At 54.3% G+C, this 19,075-nt stretch overlaps 2 protein-coding genes across 3 annotated transcripts; both read left to right on the top strand.

Annotated features, from left to right (window-relative positions):
* Nucleotides 1-1,782: 1,782 nt before the first annotated feature.
* Nucleotides 1,783-2,609, top strand: HBA1 (hemoglobin subunit alpha 1). Its single transcript, XM_044232583.1, has 3 exons — nt 1,783-1,926; nt 2,036-2,240; nt 2,382-2,609. Exons 1-3 carry the CDS (start codon nt 1,832-1,834, stop codon nt 2,508-2,510), a joined length of 429 nt encoding a protein of 142 aa, XP_044088518.1. The 5' UTR covers nt 1,783-1,831; the 3' UTR covers nt 2,511-2,609.
* A 2,392-nt stretch (nt 2,610-5,001) lies between these two features.
* Nucleotides 5,002-5,719, top strand: HBQ1 (hemoglobin subunit theta 1). 2 transcript variants are annotated; one of them, XM_044232668.1, is made up of 3 exons: nt 5,002-5,105; nt 5,229-5,433; nt 5,512-5,719. In XM_044232668.1, the coding sequence occupies exons 1-3, from the start codon at nt 5,011-5,013 to the stop codon at nt 5,638-5,640; spliced, it is 429 nt and encodes a 142-aa protein (XP_044088603.1). In that variant the 5' UTR covers nt 5,002-5,010; the 3' UTR covers nt 5,641-5,719. The 2 variants fall into 2 exon arrangements, with proteins under 2 accessions (XP_044088603.1, XP_044088602.1); XM_044232667.1 differs by having other exon boundaries at nt 5,002-5,433.
* Nucleotides 5,720-19,075: the final 13,356 nt, after the last annotated feature.

Raw genomic sequence — 19,075 nt, 5'->3', positions numbered from 1 at the left:
AGTCCTAAATTTGCCACCCTCCTCTTTTTTTTCTTATGTTTTAATGTATCTGTTTGTTTACAAGAGAAAGCGGGGAGGAAGGGGGAGAGGGCGGCGCAGACTGCCCGCTGAGCTCGGGGCCCCCATGGGGTCCGTCTGTTGACCCCGAGATCACAACCTGAGTGGAAACCGAGAGTCCCACACTCCAGAGTCCCACGCCCGAGGGACTGAGCATCCAGGCACCCCACCACCCTCTTTTTTTTTTTCCCCACCACCCTCTTGAGTTCTCCCTGATGCCCGTTAAATTGTCGAGATCAAAACAAATGAAACGAACCACAAAAATACAGCACTCCCCGGCAAGTGTGGGTGCTGGGTGACGTCTGCAAGATTCCCACCCCCTTCCTACCTGAGGGAAGGTGGGTTGGAAAGGGGATCGCAGCTTCCTGCACCCTTCCTGGGTCACGGAACGCTCTGGGGTTGGTGGCAGGGAGAGAGTCGGGGGGGAAGAGTGGGGCATGAGCTGGCTGACGAGGCCTGGGCGCACCAGGGGGAGGGCTTGAGCGCAGTACCTAGCTCCCTTGTGTCTGTGACACCCCTGCAGCACACAGCTCACTGCATTTGCAGCCCGGGTCCCCCAGCTCACGGCTCCCCCCACTCAGTCCAAGGCTCCTGGGGTCTCCCAGCACCCAGGGTGCTCCCCGGGGTCTCTGCCTTGTAGCCATGAGCACCACTGGCCAAGGCTCCTGGCCAAAGTGCAGAACGAAGCCCTGGACTCCACTTGGCAGAGGGCACCCAGCCCGGCAACCACCCCAACGAGGCCTCCGGCAGTGCCTCCAGCCCAGCCTGGTCTCCAGGCAACACTCAGCCTGGGCATGGTCTGAGCCGGTGGGCGAGCCCCCTGCTCACCGCTTTCTTTTTGGATAAGGATCTTTCTGAACGGCTGGGAAGGGGCTTTCTCCTCTGCACTGCGCACCCCTCCTCTGCCCTAGAGGCCAATTCATTTTTATTTAAATGTGGAAAACAATCCAGAAATAAACTAAAATACGCCTGTGCTTTCTCCCCCCACCCCCACAGGTCGTTTTGTGTTATTCAAAGTAGGGAAAGAGAGTCCCTCTGCCCTGCCCCCACCCCTGCAGCAGGAACACAGGTTGACGGTTTCGGCACTGGGCAGGGCGTCCGGGGTGGCCTGGGGCTCAGTCTCACAACCCTGAGATCACGACCCGAGGCTAACCCAAGAGTCAGATGGCTTCGCGGACCGAGCCACCCAGGCGCCCCACTGTGGGTCATTTCTACAGTTCTGTTAGTTTCCTGTTAATAACCTTTGTCAGTTGTTCTTCTTTCTTCCTCTTCCTGTCAGTTGTCACCTCTTTCCCGTGCAAATACACAGGAGCTCTTCCCACGTTCGGAGTGCCAGCCATCGGCTGAGACATGTTCCCCAAGTCTCGCCTAAAAAGGACTCAGTGTCAGGGGGATTGTCCCAAGCCTAGGAGGTGGGTCTTTGATTTCTCTAAGCCCCCGGTGTCAAGCAGCGCGCACCAGCTTGGGGGGCTGGGAGATCACTTCCTGGGGCGGTGGAAGCAGAGGCGTGAAGAAGTGGGTGTGGGGAGACAGCCAGACCCCCCACCCCACCCCCGGCCCCGCAAGCCTGCAGCGAAGTCCCCATCGTTCCCGACCGGTGCTGGCCGCTCGCGCGCACCCCCTGCCGGCGGGCCTCGCCGCGCAGCCGGGCTCCGCACCAGCCAATGAGCGCGGGCCGGGAGGGCGCGCCCCTCGCGCACCGGGCATTTAATGCCCCGCACTCCCCGCGCCCCGCACATTTCTGGTCCTCACACAGACTCAGAAAGAACTCACCATGGTGCTGTCTCCCGCCGACAAGACCAACGTCAAGTCCACCTGGGGCAAGATCGGCGGCCACGCGGGCGAGTATGGCGGAGAGGCTCTGGAGAGGTGAGGACCGCCACCTTCCCCCGTTGGGATCGGGGCTCCCCGACCCCTCGCGGCGCCTGTCCGCCACCGCCCCGCCTAACCCCGGCTCGCCCACCCTTTCCTCCCGCAGGACCTTCGCGTCCTTCCCCACCACCAAGACCTACTTCCCCCACTTCGACCTGAGCCACGGCTCCGCCCAGGTCAAGGCCCATGGCAAGAAGGTGGCCGACGCGCTGACCAACGCCGTGGCCCACATGGACGACCTGCCGGGAGCCATGTCCGCTCTGAGCGACCTGCACGCCTACAAGCTGCGTGTGGACCCCGTCAACTTCAAGGTGAGCGCGGGCGGGCCCGGAGCGATGGGGCGGGCGGGGCCGCGAGGCCTGCTGGCCGGGAGGAGAGTCCCTTGGGGTCCCGAAGGTGGAGCGCCGCCGGCCGCGTCCCGCGATGGCCCCTGACGTGCCCTCCCTCCGCAGCTCCTGAGCCACTGCCTGCTGGTGACCCTGGCCTGCCACCACCCCGCGGAATTCACCCCCGCCGTCCACGCCTCCCTGGACAAGTTCTTCAGCGCCGTGAGCACCGTGCTGACCTCCAAATACCGTTAAGCTGAAGCAGCGGCGGTGCTCGGGCTCCCGACCCGGGGCCCTCTTGCGCTTCCCGCACCTCAACCTCCCAATCTCTGAATAAAGTCTGAGTGGGCTGCAGCCTGTGCGCGTCTCTGTTCTCTGTGTGGGAACGTGGGGGGTGGGGGGAAGGCCGGGGGTTCTCCTTGCTTCGCACCACAGACTGTCCGCAGTGGCCAGGAGAGGGAAAGGAAGACAGGGCAGAGGAGGGGAGTAGGGCCAGTTCTGCTGCCCCTGCCTGGGATTTTCCACTCCCCACCGGCACCGGGAAGTGCTCTGCTGCAGGCAGGCCAAGTCCTCCATTTCATTCCGGAGCTTTGTGGATTCTCCTGCGATTTGCTCGAACAATGAACTGCTTTTCCACCTTTATGTTTTATGACACACGCTTGGTTGGAGAGTTCATGGGCCTCCAGCCTGGACCTCTGAGCTCTCCCACTGCTCTCCCTGAAGTTGGGCGGTGGGGAAGACCAGAGGTCAGGCTATTAGGAGTCTCACCAAATGCCCCCGACCTGTCAAGTGCTCCTCAAATACGCACACAGTCTAGATGAAATCGGGATGAGCAGCCCATCCCGGGTGCCAGGCAATTTCCTGGTGATGCTGCTTTCTCCCAGGGTCACTTCCAGGACACACGCTGTGAAGAGCTTGCTGTCCTGGGGCTATATGGACCTGGAGGCCTGGCTTTGGGCGTCAGCTCAGCCCTGACTACATAGCCCAGAGGCCCACCACCCCCAACCCCCTACAAACACACACACACACACACACACACACACACACACACACACACTGCAACAGAGAAGAGCCAGGTCCTGGGTCTCAGCACTCCTGTGTGCTTCCTGCCCTCAGAGCAAGCCCCCTGCCGCCTCCGTGTCTGATCCTGGCAGCCATGGGGGCCGAGCCCCCAGCTAACAGCAATGTCCTTTCTTCCCGGGGTCCCAGAGTCATCCTTGGAAAATGAGATGGCAGGCTCTGCCTCAACTGGTGACACTTGTGGCACAGCTGGTGGTACAGTATGAGCTCCTAGTACTAGGCTGTCTTCCTTCTTTTGTTATGAAAATGATGGCCTGGGCTCAAGGTGGGAAAACCCAAATGTCTACCGGGGGATGAACACATAAACAAAACACAGTCCGTCATGAAGAGCTGGAAGCCGGGGCACAGACTAGAGCAGGAAGGACCCCGGGAATGGTGCTAAATGAAAGAAGCCAGACACAGGAATGTGTGATTTCACTCACACGAAACGTCCAGAATAGACGCCCTCACACAAAGACCAGGCTGCTGGGACTGGAGGAGAGGGGGTATGGGGTGACTGCTAATGGGGACAAAGTTTCCATTTGGGATGATGACAGTGGTGGTTGCACAACACTGTGGATGTGGTTAAAGTCACTTCAAAATGGCTTAGGTGGGGTTGGCATCTGGGTGGCTCAGTTGGTTAAGTTATCTGACCCTTGATTTCGGCTCAGGTCGTGATCTCAAGGTTGTGAGACGGAGCCTGGCATTGGGCTCCACTCCCAGCTTAAGAGTCTCTCTCTCTTCCTCGGCCAGTCCACCCTCTCTCTCCCTCTCAAAAATAAAATAAAATAGAATAAAATGGCTAATATGGTAATTTTATGTTATCTAGTAATTGTACCAAAAGGTTTTTTTTTTTTAAAGATTTTATTTATTTATTTGACAGACAGAGATCACAAGTAGGCAGAGAGGCAGGCAGAGACAGGAGGAAGCAGGCTCCCTGCAGAGCAGAGAGCCGGACGTGGGGATTGATCCCTGGACTCCGGGATCGCACCCCGAGCCGAAGGCAGAGGCTTTAACCCACTGAGCCACCCAGGCGCCCCCCCAAAAGTTTTTTTAAGTCGGCTCCACACATGTCTTGAACTCAGCACCCTGAGATTAGGACCTGAGCTGAGATCAAGAGCCGGCTGGGTAACCGACTGAGCTCCCCAGAAGCCCCGCGCCCAGCAATTCTTTTAATGCGCGGAGCGGTGCCTGGCACAGAGTGGGGGTCCCACAGGGATCAGGTATCACTTTTGAGATACGTCCGAGGCATTTAATACCTGTTTTCCGTCCTGAAAGAACAATTGCTACGAGCCCCGCTCAGGACATTGGTTTCCCGCCGAAGTCTCACAAGTTTGGGAAGAGGACGTTTTCCTGTTCATTTTACACCATAAATGCTAAAATAGAGTCATCACAGGCTCTGGAGGAAGAGAGGGAGAATAAGTTGAGAGTCACTGTCAAAGTTCATGATACAATTCAGGGTCCCCTAATACTAGTAAGTGAGGACTTTCCGGACCGTAGACACTAGGAGAATGGGACGGCGGCGTCCACGGCCACCGGGAGGGTGCCAGGCTGAGACCTCTCAGAGCCAGACTCCGCGAGCAGGGGTGCGGCGCGGACGCGGCGGCGGCGCCCCCTGGAGGCGGCGGGGACCCCCTGTGACGCAGGCGCAGGGACCCGGCGCAGGGCGCGCGCGCGGCAGGACGCAGGCTCCGCGATGGCGCTGTCCGCCGCGGACAGGGCAGCGGTGCGCGCGCTCTGGAGGAAGCTGGGGAGCAACGTCGGCATCTACACAACCGAGGCCTTGGAGAGGTGCGGCCACCCGGCCCCCGAGACCCCAGGCTCCCCGGCTTTGCGCCTCCGCCGCCGCGCCGGGTGCCCCCGCCCCCCGGGCTTCCTCCTGAGGCCGCACCTCACTCGAGCTTCCTCCCGCAGGACTTTCGCGTCCTTCCCCGCCACCAAGACCTACTTCCCCCACTTTGACCTGAGCCCCGGCTCCGCCCAGGTCAAGGCCCACGGCAAGAAGGTGGCCGATGCGCTGACCCTCGCCGTGGCCCACCTGGACGACCTGCCGGGCGCGCTGTCGGCGCTGAGCGACCTGCATGCGCTCCAGCTGCGGGTGGACCCCGTCAACTTCAAGGTGAGCGGGGCCCGCGGTGGCCGAGGCCGGGCGGTGGCGGAGGGCGGCTCCGGGCCGGACGACTCCCTCTCCCCGCAGTTCCTCGGCCACTGCCTGCTGGTCACCCTCGCCCGGCACTACCCCGGAGACTTCAGCCTCGCCATGCACGCCTCGCTGGACAAGTTCCTGAGCCACGTGAGCGCGGCGCTGGCCTCCAGCTACCGCTAGACTCCAGGGGGCGTCGCGGGACCCCAGCCGCCCCTCCCGCGAGCTCCGGAGTCCCAGTAAAGTCCAGCCAGAAAGCCTCGATCGGCCGCGCGTGTCGTCTCTGGGGGCGCGCGCGGGTCTGCGGGGTCGGGGGGTCCGGGCACCTCTGAGGCGCACCCCACGTCATCAGACCTGGGCGCGCCTCTGGCTGCCCGCTGGGCGCCCTGCGCGGTCGAGGGGAGCCCTAGGTCGCCCCTATCCCCGGCGCCCGAGACAGGCTTGGGGAGGGGCCCGGACGGTCCTCCGGAACCGCCCTCAGGGTCCACCCTCCGGGAAGGGGAGGGAGCGGCGCCTCCTGCCGGCGGGGCCCAGGACCTGCGCAGACTAAGGCCCTGGAGGGGGCCCTGGAAGCCGGTGTGAGAGGCCCTCGCCAGACCCTGGACCTGCGCGGTGGGAGTCGTGTAGCAGACAAGGTGGATCCGGCCGGAGCCCTGCCTACACCCCACACTTCTGAGGAGACAGACGTCAAAGCGTTTTTCTGTTTTGTTTTGTTTTTAGCTATTTCTTCTCCAAATCAATCATAGTCATTGCAGAAACAGAAAATAGCGCACTTACTGCCCCTTCCTCTGTATCCCAGCGGGTCCAGCGCATCCACCTGGCGCAGGAGCAACTGTGAACACACGGGGAGGACATGGGGTCAGATCAAGAGCGTGTGTGTCACACACATACACACACACGCAGGCGTGCAACAAGCTAACATTGAATGCACAGCGCTCCAGGTCCTTCCGGGAACATTTGGATTTTTTTTCTTAAACGGCATCCTCAAAGTGACACTGGGAAAAGTGGCACATGGAACATATAGAGAGGAAAGTGTCCCGGTACGGGGAGGGAAGAACAGCAACATGGGGGGATTGGGAGAAAAATACTGTCACAGACAGCAGGGGAAGGGTTCCGACCTTCCTCACACAAGACACACCTCCACATTCTTTTCCCTTCCCCCACCTTTTTCTGAGCAGAAGAGCAAGCGGAAGGAGAAACTGGCAGCTCACAGGGGCCGATGGTGCACAGACATTTATTTGCAGTGATCCTCAAACACGTGCATGTTGAAATGCTCCTTAACAGGACAATAAGCAGGAAAAGATATAAAAAGGCAAGATTAATACACTTGTGCTGGAAGTGTACCCCAGAATGACCTTCTGGGGGGCACCTCTGTGGCTCAGTGTTAGCTAAGCGTCTGCCTTCAGCTCAGGTCATGATCCTGGGGTCCTGGGTTGGAGCCCCAGTTGGGCTCCCTGCTCAGCAGGGAGTCCGCTTCTCCCTCTCCCTCAGCCCCCACCCTTGCTTGTGGGCTCACTCGATCTCTCTCTCAAATATATAAACTCTAAAAAAAAAAAAGAAAACGACCTTATGGGAAAGCATTTCAGGTGTGCACAGTCATGGGCTGGTGAGTGTCTGATGACGGGTGCTCCGGGCCGCGGGGAAGGGGCTGATCTGCAGCATTTGCTGGTGCTGTGATGGCGGAGGTCAAGTTACCAAATGCTATTGCTGGAGGGAAAACTAGGAAGACACGTATAGTTTCTGCCCCTGTTGTATTCCCACTGTCCAAATGCAAGATGCACTAGAGGTCCACATGGGTAATAGGAACACAGATAGTAGTGAACTGTAGTGACGTAATTGAAAGTAAAGAGTTTTCAGAAAAAAAAAAGTAAAGAGCTTTCAGTATTTTGTTTTTAACAACTTATTTGTAAATTAATACACTTTAATTTTTTAATTCTTATTTAGTTGTCAGGGAGAGAGCACAAGCAGGGGAGCAAGGGGAACAGCAGGCTCCTTGCGGAGCAAGGAGCCCAACTCGGGGCTCAATCCCAGGACCCAATCCCAGGACTCAATCTCTGATCATGACCTGAGCTGAAGGCAGAGGCTTAGCCCACGGAGCCACCCAGACACCCCCTTGTTTAATTTTTAATAGTGGAGCTCTCAGAATTCCTTAAGGTTTAGCATGAGCTAATGTTTTTAATCACGTCAACTCTATACACAATGTGGGGCTTAAACTTAGAACCCCAAGATCAAGAAGCACGAGCTCTCCGACTGAACCCAGTGGACACCCAGGCTAAATGGTCCTAAAAGCATCAATGAGCAAAGGAGATAATAAGGAACTTTCAGGCCAAAAAACAAAGTAAAGGCGAGAACTCCGAGAGGGAGGGGTTATCATAACACCTAAACTCCTGGGTCCTGAGATATTTGCCAAAACTAGCAAACTTGGGCTGGAATCTTCTTCCTCATGGGCTCATAGGCTTAAAAAAAAAAAAGCCAGTATAAGGTGATGTGCTCAGTAGGTGACTCTTCCCCATAAAACTGGGCCCCCAAAGGCTACACGCACTGGACAATTCCTTCCTTTCCTCAAACATAAGGCCTGAGGAAAAAAATACCTTGGTGTTTAGCCAAAAAGGGAACATCATTTCCTGATGTTAAAATCCCATGATCTGGGGCGCCTGGGTGGCTCAGTGGGTTAAGCCTCTGCCTGCGGCTCGGGTCATGGTCTCAGGGTCATTCCTGGGATCGAGCCCCACATTGGGCTCTCTGCTCCGCGGGGAGCCAGCTTCCTCCTCTCTCTCTCTGCCTGCCTCTCTGCCTACTTGTGATCTCTGTCAAATAGATAAATAAAGTCTTAAAAAAAAAAAATCCCATGGGCGCCTGGGTGGCTCAGTAGGTTAAGCCACTGCCTTTGGCTCAGGTCATGATCTCGGGGTCCTGGGATCGAGTCCCACGTCAGGCTCTTTGCTCGGTGGAGAGCCTGCTTCCCCCCACCCCTCTGCCTGCCTCTCAGCCTACTTGTGATCTTTCTCTGTCAAATAAATGAATTCTTTTTTTTTTTTTTTTTTAAGATTTTATTTATTTATTTGACAGAGAGAGAGATCACAAGTAAGCAGAGAGTCAGGCAGAGAGAGAAGGGGAAGCAGGCTCCCTGCTGAGCAGAGAGCCCGATGCGGGGCTCGATCCCAGGACACTGGGATCATGACCTGAGCCGAAGGCAGCGGCTTAATCCACTGAGCCACCCAGGCGCCCCAAATAAATGAATTCTTAAAAAAAAAAAAAAATCCCATGATCTGCAACACAAGTTCCTGTCACCTGAATGGTCCCCCCCAATCTCAGGCTATGGATTTCATTTAAAATGATCCTGGAGGGGTGCCTGGTGGCTCAGTGGGATGAGCCTCTGCCTTCGGTTCAGGGTCCTGGGATCGAGCCCCACGTTGGGCTCTCTGCTCAGCGGAGAGCCTGTTTCCTCCTCTCTCTCTCTCTGACTGCCTCTCTGCCTACTTGTGATCTCTGTCTGTCAAATAAATAAATAAAATCTAAAAATAAAAAATGATCCTGGACTCAGGGCACCTGGCTGGCTCAGTCAGTGGACGGTGCGGCTCTTGGTCTCAGGGTTGTGAGCTCATGCCCCACACTGGGTGTAGAAATTACTTAAAAACTAACCAAATAAAAATATTTAAAAAAAATTTTTTTCCCAAACATTCTCAGGGCTCCTTCATAGGCCCCAGTCACCTACAGAAGCAAATAAATCCTCCGTGGATAAAGGCGCCTCATCACAGACCACAGAAGGCAAAGCGCAACAAACTCACCAAGCACACGAGGAGATACGGCACACCGCGTGTGAGAGCCGGCAGACCCGTGAGTCTGCATGACGACCACGAAGGTCAGGCATCAAATGTGTCAGGTTCGATTACAGGTGTGCCTAGTGTATTAAGAAAAAAAAGATCAAAGAAGAGATTTTATTTATTTTTTTTAAAGATTTTATTTATTTATTTGACAGAGAGAGATCACAAGTAGGCAGAGAGGCAGGCAGAGAGAGAGAGAGAGGAGGAAGCAGGCTCCCTGCTGAGCAGAGAGCCCGATGCAGGACTCGATCCCAGGACCCTGAGATCATGACCTGAGCCAAAGGCAGCGTCTTTTTTTTTTTTTTTAAAGATTTTTTTTATTAATTTATTTGACAGAGAGAGATTACAAGTAGGCAGAGAGGCAGGCAGAGAGAGAGAGAGGAGGAAGCAGGCTCCCTGCAGAGCAGAGAGCCCGATGCGGGATTCGATCCCAGGACCCTGAGATCATGACCCGAGCCGAAGGCAGCGGCTTAACCCACTGAGCCACCCAGGTGTCCCACAAAGACGAAATTTTAAATATCTGCAGGAAGTAATAAAATATAAAAAGGGACACAGCACCTATGATAAGCTGGCATTTTGATATGAATTGCATTAAACCTGTATACACAGATGAAGAAAAGACACAGTCATCGAAACGTAAACTCCGGGCACCTGGGTGGCTCAGTGGGTTAAGACTCCGCCTTTGGCTCAGGTCATGATCCCAGGGTCCTGGGATGGAGCCCTGTGTCGGGCTCTCTGCTCAGCAGGGAGCCAGCTTCCCCCACTCTCTGCCTGCCTCTCTGCCTGCTTGTGATCTCTGTCAAATGAATAAATAAAATCTTTAAAAAAAAACCTTAAAATCCAATGGATTAAGTTAAACAGACAAAATACGATCATTAAGAGAAGTAGGGAACTTAAGGTAGGTTAGAATAAATTCTCCAGGGCGCCTGGGTGGCTCAGATAGTTAGGTGTCTGCTTTCGATTTGGGTCACGGTCCCAGGGTCCTGGGGTCGAGTTCTGCATCGGGCTCCCAGCTCAGTGGGGAGCCTGCTTCTCCCTGTCCCACTCCCCCCGCCTCTCTGTCTCTCATGAATAAATGAAAATCTTTAAGAATAAGTTTTCCAGACTACAGCCCCTGCACACCCTGAGCAGGAGCTCCTCCTGATGTTCTGTACCCCAGGGCCTCATGCGCCTCTAGTCAAGGATGTACTTGAAGCAGGAGAGTGAGCCCATGCAGAAGATGCAGTGTAAGAAGGAATGAACAAACGAAGCGGCAAATACAAATGTTAATTCTGAATAAAATAATGTCTGTGGGGTTACACAGAACAAAGCCTCAACAGAAATGAGACACCAGACAGAGAGCGACAACTGTCAGAACCGAGTCACGGCGGCACAGCAGTCAAGTGCTCTTAAGTCCTTGTCTCATCCGGGGCCACAAAAGGCTTTTATCAACGTTAGATTTCGGTAGGTGTATTAGTTTCCTATTGCTGGCGTAACACAAACTTAGTGACTTAACACAAATGTATTCTCTATAAATTTTTATTTTATCATTATTATTATTATTTTTAAGATTTTATTTATTTATTTGTCAGAGAGAGAGGGAGAGAGAGCGAGCACAGGCAGACAGAGTGGCAGCAGAGGCAGAGGGAGAAGCAGGCTCCCTGCCGAGCAAGGAGCCCAATGTGGGACTCGATCCCAAGACGCTGGGATCATGACCCGAGCCGAAGGCAGCTGCTCAACCAACTGAGCCACCCAGGCGTCCCTATCATTATTATTTTTTAAGGATTTTATTTATTTATTTGACAGACAGAGACATGGTGGGAGGGGGAACACAAGCAGGGGGAGTGGGAGAAGGAGAAGCAGACTCCTCGCTGACCAGGGAGCCCGATGAGGGGCTCGATCCCAGGACCCTGGGATCACCACCTGAGCCGAAGATAGCCGCTTAATGACTGAGCCACCCAGATGCCCCCATCTCAGAATTCTTTTTTTTTTTTTTTTAAGATTTTTATTTATTTGTTAGAGAGAGAGAGCGCGCGCACAGGTAGAGAGAGTGGAAGGCAGAGGCAGAGGGAGAAGCAGCCTCCCTGCCGAGCAAGGAGCCTGATGTGGGACTCAATCCCAGTACGCTGGGATCATGACCTGAGACAAAGGCAGTCGCTTAACCAACTGAGCCACCCAGGCGTCCCTTTTTTTTATTTTTTAAAAAAGATTTTAATTATTTATTTGACAGAGAGACACAGCGAGCGAGGGAACACAAGCAGGGGGAGTGGGAGAGAGAGAAGCAGGCCTCCCGCCGAGCAAGGAGCCTGATGTGGGGCTCGATTCCAGGACCCTGGGATCACGACCTGAGCCGAAGGCAGACACCCAACGACTGAGCCGCCCAGGCGCCCTCCCATCTCAAAATTCTTAAACTTAAGTTCAAAAACCTTTTGCCATCTAAAGCCACACTCACAAGTTCCAGGGAGTTGGACCTGGATATCTTGGAGGTGATCGTGGGGTACCACGATATCATACACGTGCCTATGGCAAGTTCTTAGCAACCGCAGAACACAAATAGAATGTAGGAGTTCCAAAGTAATGGAGAGGAAGGAGTAGACTGTTACAAGTCTAAACCCCCCCAACCCCCCAGAAAGAGGCAAAAAGGAACAGAAACAGAACATGTGTGACCAAGGTAAAGGCCCAGAATAAAACACTATCAGCAAAACCAAAATGTTAACGACATGGGTTGTAAGTGACTAACTGACCCAGATGAAGCACGAAGGTCAGACGCAGAGGCTAAGACAAACACTGACTCAAAGTGTCACGAAGAGTACCACCCCGGGAGCCCCACCTCCAGGGGACTGCCTCGCGGCATCTTCTACATTCATCATCACTACCTAGTTTCAAAACTTGCCGCCAAAAAAAAAACCAAAAAACAAAAAACTTGCCGCCACCCTCGGAAGGAAGCCATGTGCCCAGAACCAGTCACTCCCAGCTCTGAAGATCCCCTGTCTATGTTCTGTCTGTACGGATTGACTGATTCTAGGTATTTTGCATAAATGCAGTCGTAGGATATGTGGTCTTTTGTGTCTGGCTTCTTTTGCACTTAGCATTGTTTTCAAGGTCCCCACGCTGGACCTTGAACTCCTTTTATGGAAATCAGTGTTTTCACTTTCTCTGGGTCAACACCCAGTGGTGGAATTACCGGGTTATCTAGCATTCCTTTCTTTCTTTTTTTTTTTTTTAAAGATTTTATTTATTTATTTGACAGAGAGAAATCACAAGTAGATAGAGAGGCAGGCAGAGAGAGAGAGAGAAGGAAGCAGGTTCCCTGCTGAGCAGAGAGCCTGATGCGGGACTCGATCCCAGGACCCTGAGATCATGACCTGAGCCGAAGGCAGCGGCTTAACCCACTGAGCCACCCAGGCGCCCCTTATCTAGCATTCCTATTTTAACTTCCTGAGGACCCTCTGAACGGTTGCCCACGTTCTGTTTTCTGCTCATCCGTCCAGCTGTTGATGGCTCTTTGGTTGTCTCCACCTTCTGGCTATTCCGAGTGATGCTGCTGTACACGTGTGTGCCTGAGGACTGAAGCTCCTCCTTGCGGGTCTCTTGGGTCTGCGTCTAGGGGGTGCAGCTGCTGAGTCAGACCACTGTTTAACTTGTGAGGAACCACCAGACGGTTCTCCCCAGAAGCTGCTGCGTCCCATTCCCACCAGCAGCGGCAAGTGAGGGCTCCAATTTCTGCACATCCTCCCCAGCATTATTCTTCCTTTCTTCTTTTGTTTTTCCCTTTGTAATTACGGGCCATGCTAATGGACCCTATGGCTTGCTTTCAACCCACAGAGTTCTGTGGGCATGGGGTGTCACTTCCGTAATTAATGATGCCTCTCCCGTGGGGCACCTGGGTGGCTTGGTCCGTCAGGTGTCTGACTCTGGATTTCAGTTCAGGTCATGACCTCAGGGCTGTGAGATAAAAGAGCCCACGCTGGGTTCCACGGTCATCACGGAGTCTGTCGAGCGTCTCTCCTCTCTGCCCTCCTCCCGCCCCACTTTTGAGTGCATGCTGTTTCTCTGTCAAGTAAGTACAATCTTAAAATCATGCCTCTCTTGTGTGGGGACCCTCTCCCTTTCAGAGAAGATGCCATGCTGTGGCTGCCCCCAGAGTGGCCTCTTACTGACACTCAGAAAGTAGCTACCTGCTGCCAATGACCGGGTGAGTGTGCAAAGCCCCTTCTCCAGAACAGCCCCAGATGAGACCCCTTGACTGCAGCCTGTGAGGGAGAATGTGGTGAGCTACGGTGGGACTCCTGGTCCTCAGAAACTCCAGGAGAGAGTAACTGAGTCAGTGATCTCTGACATGTGAGCTCTGGGAAGACAGAGGGGCTGTGAAGGGAAGACGGGTTTCCCAGGTGCTGACACTGTTCCATTTCCTGACCCGCTGGACATGGAGGGCTTGCCTCTTAGTCTGTGATCTCTTCTGGAGGGAGAGAGGCCGGGCTCAGCCAGGAGCTGATGGGTTTTGAGTCCCAAGTGTGCTAGACTTTGGAAGAGGCCCAAAGGAGGTTCAGCAGCCTCAGAAAAAGGCCTGAGAATATATAATACTGTACTGTATTATATAAATTATCACAAAATTACATATGCAGTACAATACTGCACTGCATACTACACAGTATCCCATATACAATAAGTGCACTGTATTATACAGTATGCTTTCTATAGATCTGGATTATTTACATGCATTTATCATATATATAATACTGTACCATATATTATGTAATTACACATGCAGTATCTCATATATAGTAACACCATGCTGTTACATGATTACATACCCAGTATTATATACTGTTACTCTACACATATGGTATTATATACATAGAATACTGCACTGGGGCACCTGGTTAAGCGTCTAAGCATCTCTTGCTTTCTGCTCAGGTCGTGATCTCAGGGTCAGGAGATGGGGCCCCACGTCAGGCTCCACATTTGCTGCAGAGTCTGCTTGAGATTCTCTCTCCCTCTGCCCCCTCCTGTTCATGCTCTAATAAATCAATCTTAAAAAAAAAAAAAAATACCGCAGGGGCACCTGGGTGGCTCAGTGGGTTAAGCCTCTGCCTTCAGCTCAGGTCATGATCCCAGGGTCCTGGCATCGAGCCCCACGTAGGGCTCTCTGCTCGGCAGGGAGCCTGCTTCCTCTTCACTCTCTGCCTGCCTCTCTGCCTACTTGTGATCTCTCTCCCTCTGTCAAATAAATAAATAAAATCTTAAAAAAAAAAAAAAAAACGCAGGGGCTCCTGGGTGGCTCAGTTGCTTAAGCGTCTGCCTTTAGCTCAGGCTATGGTCCCAGGGTCCTGGAGATGAAGCCCCGCATTGGGCTCCCTGGTCAGCAGGTAATCTGCTCCCCACTTCCCTCTGCCTCTCCCCTGACTTGTGCTTTCTCTCGCTGTCTCTCAAATACATAAAATCTTTAAAAAAACAAAAAAACAAAAAGGGGCGACTGGGTGGCTCAGTGGGTTAAAGCCTCTGCCTTCGGCTCAGGTCATGATCCCAGGGTCCTGGGATCGAGCCCGTCGGGCTCTCTGCTCACCGGAGAGCCTGCTTCCCTTCCTCTCTCTCTGCCTGCCTCTCTGCCTGTCAAATAAATAAATAAATAATCTTTTAAAAAAAAAAAAAAAAAAAAAAAAAAAACCCCTGTAGTGTTACATATTAGTGCATATACAGTATTACATAATGTGCACTGCACTGTATTAATTACACACACAGTCGTGTACATGCAGTAGTGTAGTAGGTATTACACAACTATACGGATTTGTATATACAGCAGCAGGGCCATATCATGTAGTACTACACAATCACAGATACGGCATTATGTGTACAACACTGCTCTGTTGTACTTGTTAATATCCGAAGTTCCATACACAATACTGTACTTTACCGTATCGCTACATTCTTATATGCACAGTAACAGCATAGTTTATATTTGAAAGCTGCCTCATCACCAGAAAACACTTTTTTGATACAGATGTTAAGTAGACTTCTGGTGGTGATGACTTTGCAACCTGTATGTGTTGAATCATTATATTGTACACCTGAAACTATCTATTAATCTATCTCATCTCCATAAAAATAAAAAGGTGCCCGGGTGAGGTGAAGGGCAAGGTGAGGGGGCAGAAGTCTCCTTTGCCGGCCCCTCACCACGGCCCCTCCCCTGATGTGAGGACAGGTGGTGGCAGGGGTGTCCGTTGCACAGCCTCCCTGGGAGAGCAGTCCCAGGCCACAGGCTCAGTAGGGTTAGCCCGGTGGAGGGAAATAGCAGGAACAAGGAACAAGGGGTCAGAAAGTGCTAGAGGAAAAAAAAAAAAAAAAAGAAAGAAAAAAGGTGCCTGGAAATCCCTGCAGCCTTCCCTGTGAACGCCTGTGTCACTCGGGGAGGCCTGGCCACCGGGGCTGGACTCCTGTACGGCCTGGGTCAGGGACCACAGGCACCCGAGAGACCTTGCTGCTGTCCGAAAGTAGCCATCCGCTCTGTCACCTGTGATAAGAGAACGCACGGCCATGTGGCACCACAGACTCCGGTGCCGGAGAGAGCCCAGATTAAGCACCGGTAGGGATGTGGGTAAGTAGGGGAAGGGTTGTCTGTGGGGCTGGCACAGGGACTGTTCTGTGGACAGAAAAGCAATTAACTGTGCCAGCAGCTGAGGACATGACTCCTCAACCCCCTTTCCTAAGGTCAAGTATTACCTTTGGCATGTGCTGGGGGCCCCGCTCTAAGGACTCGGGGTAGGGGGGCAGCTCGCCTCACATCCCAGAAGAGACGCTGTTTAGTGTCTCCCGCCTCCCCCCACCCCTGCTGCTCCCACTCCAGCTCGTGGTGTCCTTCAGACCAAGAGCACCAGGAGCCCGGGGAGACGCGCATCAGAGGTACTGACAGGCTACGGCGCAAACCCCGCAGACCTGCTCAGCAGCAGGAGCCGGTCCCGATCACTCGCTGTGCTTTCACTCCATGACACGTCCCCAACGGGCAAACCGACAGACAGGGCAAGGAAATCAGTGGCTGCCTGGGGCTGGTGTTGGAGGCAGTGTCCACCATAGGGTAACCGGGGTGCCTTTTGCGGGTGATGAAATGTCCTAAGACTAAGAAATGGCAAACTAGAGCGCAAACGTCATGGGTCTATTTAAAACCACTGATCTGGGGCGCCTGGGTGGCTCAGTGGTTAAGCCTCTGCCTTCAGCTCAGGTCATGATCCCAGGGTCCTGGGATCGAGTCCCGCATCGGGCTCCCTGCTCAACAGGGAAGCCTGCTCCCCCCTCACTCTCTGCCTGCCTCTCTTCCTACTTGTGATCTCTGTCAAATAAATAAATAAAATCTTAAAACAAAAAACAAAAAACCACCGATCTGTACCTGTTAAAGTGGCTAACATGTTGAATTTTATGTTTTTAACTCAATTATAATCTACCTACAAAATAATAAAAGTACATTCTCAGGCCCCAGAAAATCAGGATTGGAGGCAGGACAGTAACCTGTTTTAAGTCCTCCAAGCACTTCTGATGCCTGACTCCACTGTCCCTGTCTTTCCTGAGCAGGTCCACATGCAGATCCCAAATCCCACTGGGGCCTCCGTCCCACTCCTAGGTGAGGGGCCCTTCCAAAGCACTGGTGCACATCCCCTCCCCGCCTTGCTCCAATCACAGCTGGGTACGACCTCGCACAGTGCATGCACTCCCAACTCCCAGGCACAGCCAAGCGCACCCCGCTATCCTGGGGAGACTCTCCACTTACCCGTAAGTCACGGCAGCCACAGGGTGGCTGCTCCCTGCTGGGGATCCTAGGGGCTCCCACGCAGGCTTTAAGACCAGCACCGGCTCTCCAGCCCTCCCTTTGCCAGACTGCAGTTGCGGGCCTGGCTGGAAGCCCCCATTTTGAGTCTGGAGGGAGGCCCCAGAAGTCCCACTCGCTGTGGCTCAGGACCCCTCCTCCAACACAGCCTGAGGCATCCATGTAGTTAGGAGAGGCCACAGCCCACACCAGGAGCTGGTCACTGCGTCCTCCTCCATTGGACAGGTGTGTGTCAGGGGCGGGGTGGGAGGATGTCCGTGAACAGCATCTGGGAGGGATCGAAGACCCCCACACAGCCGGGAGCCTGGAATCCACCATGATGTGAGCCCCGGAGGATCTGCTCCTGTTGGCCTGACCCCTGCAAACCCCCTCGGGGACTGCAAGTGCCTCCTGACCTGTGTCCCTGCTTCTCTCTCCATAAACAAGTATTTCCCATACTTCTGTATTCTTCAGGACTCAGATAGGGTGGTGACCCCTCTGGCCCCAGCCCCCTTATGATTTATGGACACTTTCCTCTAGGCACGGTCCACCACACCCCCCCACCCAGTCCAGAGCTCTGCTCTGCTGGAACCCAACCGGGGCAAGCTATGGGGTCCTTGGAGAGCTGAGCACAGCCTCCACTAGTCCAAACTCCTCCTCTGCACCCCCCCAGGGCCAGGCCCAGGCCCATGTGTGCACTACACTCCCACACACTCAAAGCCCTTGACGCTCAGGGGCCTAGGGTGTGCCAGGGCCACGCGGCTGCCTCCAGCACCAAGAGGCCAGCCCAAGAGCTCAAGCCCACCTGCTCCCAGGCAGACTGCGGACCTCGCAGGTGTGGGGGAGCAGGTGCAGCACCAGGCACCCTACAAATGTCTCGACTTCAGCCTTACCTTTGCAGCCCACACCTCATTACTACCAAGTCCACGGATGGCTTCACTCTGCCTTTTCAAAATCACTCCTCCGCAGACGGTGGTGACGGCTGCACAACACACGAACACACTTAATAATGGTTGAGATGCAGACTTGTGTATGTTACTAGTTTCTTTTGTCTTTTTTCAAGTCCCCCTCCAGGAGATGAGGGATGGAGGCGGGAGGTCCTGTTGTCCTGGCTCCCGGCTGTGCACCCTCCCGCTCCCTGACTGGGCTCAGCCCGTTTTCTGAAGGCCACAAGGCCACAGCCCGGCAGCAGAGCAGTCAGGCACCCACGATCCCAGGCCTCATCCCCTTCGCCCCTCCCCTCCTCAGGACCACCCTTAACCCACTCATGGCTTGCAGCTCCTTGCATCTACCTCCCACACCCTAAAGGACACACCTCTCCTCAACTAGTTAGTTGCTACCAAGCTACCAAGAAGCTGTTGATCCCTGACAGCAACACCCCCACCCTGCCTGCCGTGAGCAGAGTATACTCCAGCGAGGCCCCTGCCTCCTGCCTCAGCCCTGGGCCCCAGACAAGGGCCGTGGGAAGGACACCCTGATGACACTCGGCCAGGGGACACCTGTAAGGCAGGAGCACCCACTACCCGCACATCTCCTGAGGAGAGGCCAGATTTGGCAGCGGAGCCCAGGGCAGGACTACTGGACACAGTATGGTGCTGGTGGTCACAGGATCCAGACCCAGTGACCACAGGCCCTTTGAGCCACCTCTGCACAGGGAGAGAAGCAATGACTATTTCCACGCCTCAGCCATCAGAAGCTCTCTCCTAGAATAAACCAACCCCTGCGCCCCCAACATGGAGAAGAGATCAGCTACCCTTTCCAGAAGGGCTCACTCTGGGCTCTTAGAACATCTGAGAACACAGGTACCACCACCAGGCTGGTAGGAGTCCATCTACCACCTGACCCAAACCAGCATCCCCACCCCTGAGGACTGTGTGGCTGTCCCGTGGATGTTGTCCAAACACCTGTCTCTGTCCTTAGGTGACTCCCAAAGGGGGAGCTGCAGTGTGGCTCACCAGGGTCGGGCTGAGGCTGCCAACGGCAGACCAGGTGGGCGGCCCTTCCTAAAGCGGTGCGTGTG

This window comes from Neovison vison, chromosome 14 (assembly GCF_020171115.1).
Source record: "Neovison vison isolate M4711 chromosome 14, ASM_NN_V1, whole genome shotgun sequence".
Lineage (NCBI taxonomy): Eukaryota > Metazoa > Chordata > Mammalia > Carnivora > Mustelidae > Neogale > Neogale vison.
Note: the sequence above shows the minus strand (reverse complement) of the source record. Positions and strands in the feature narration are given on the sequence as shown.

What these genes read in the sequence shown, in the direction of transcription:
- HBQ1 (XM_044232667.1), top strand. Translation starts at nt 5,011, where the DNA reads ATGGCGCTGTCCGCCGCGGACAGGGCAGCGGTGCGCGCGCTCTGGAGG. An exon ending in TGGACCCCGTCAACTTCAAG is followed by an intron (nt 5,434 to 5,511) that starts GTGAGCGGGGCC and finishes CTCTCCCCGCAG; the next exon opens with TTCCTCGGCCACTGCCTGCT.
- HBA1 (XM_044232583.1), top strand. Translation starts at nt 1,832, where the DNA reads ATGGTGCTGTCTCCCGCCGACAAGACCAACGTCAAGTCCACCTGGGGC. An exon ending in GGCGGAGAGGCTCTGGAGAG is followed by an intron (nt 1,927 to 2,035) that starts GTGAGGACCGCC and finishes TTCCTCCCGCAG; the next exon opens with GACCTTCGCGTCCTTCCCCA. An exon ending in TGGACCCCGTCAACTTCAAG is followed by an intron (nt 2,241 to 2,381) that starts GTGAGCGCGGGC and finishes CTCCCTCCGCAG; the next exon opens with CTCCTGAGCCACTGCCTGCT.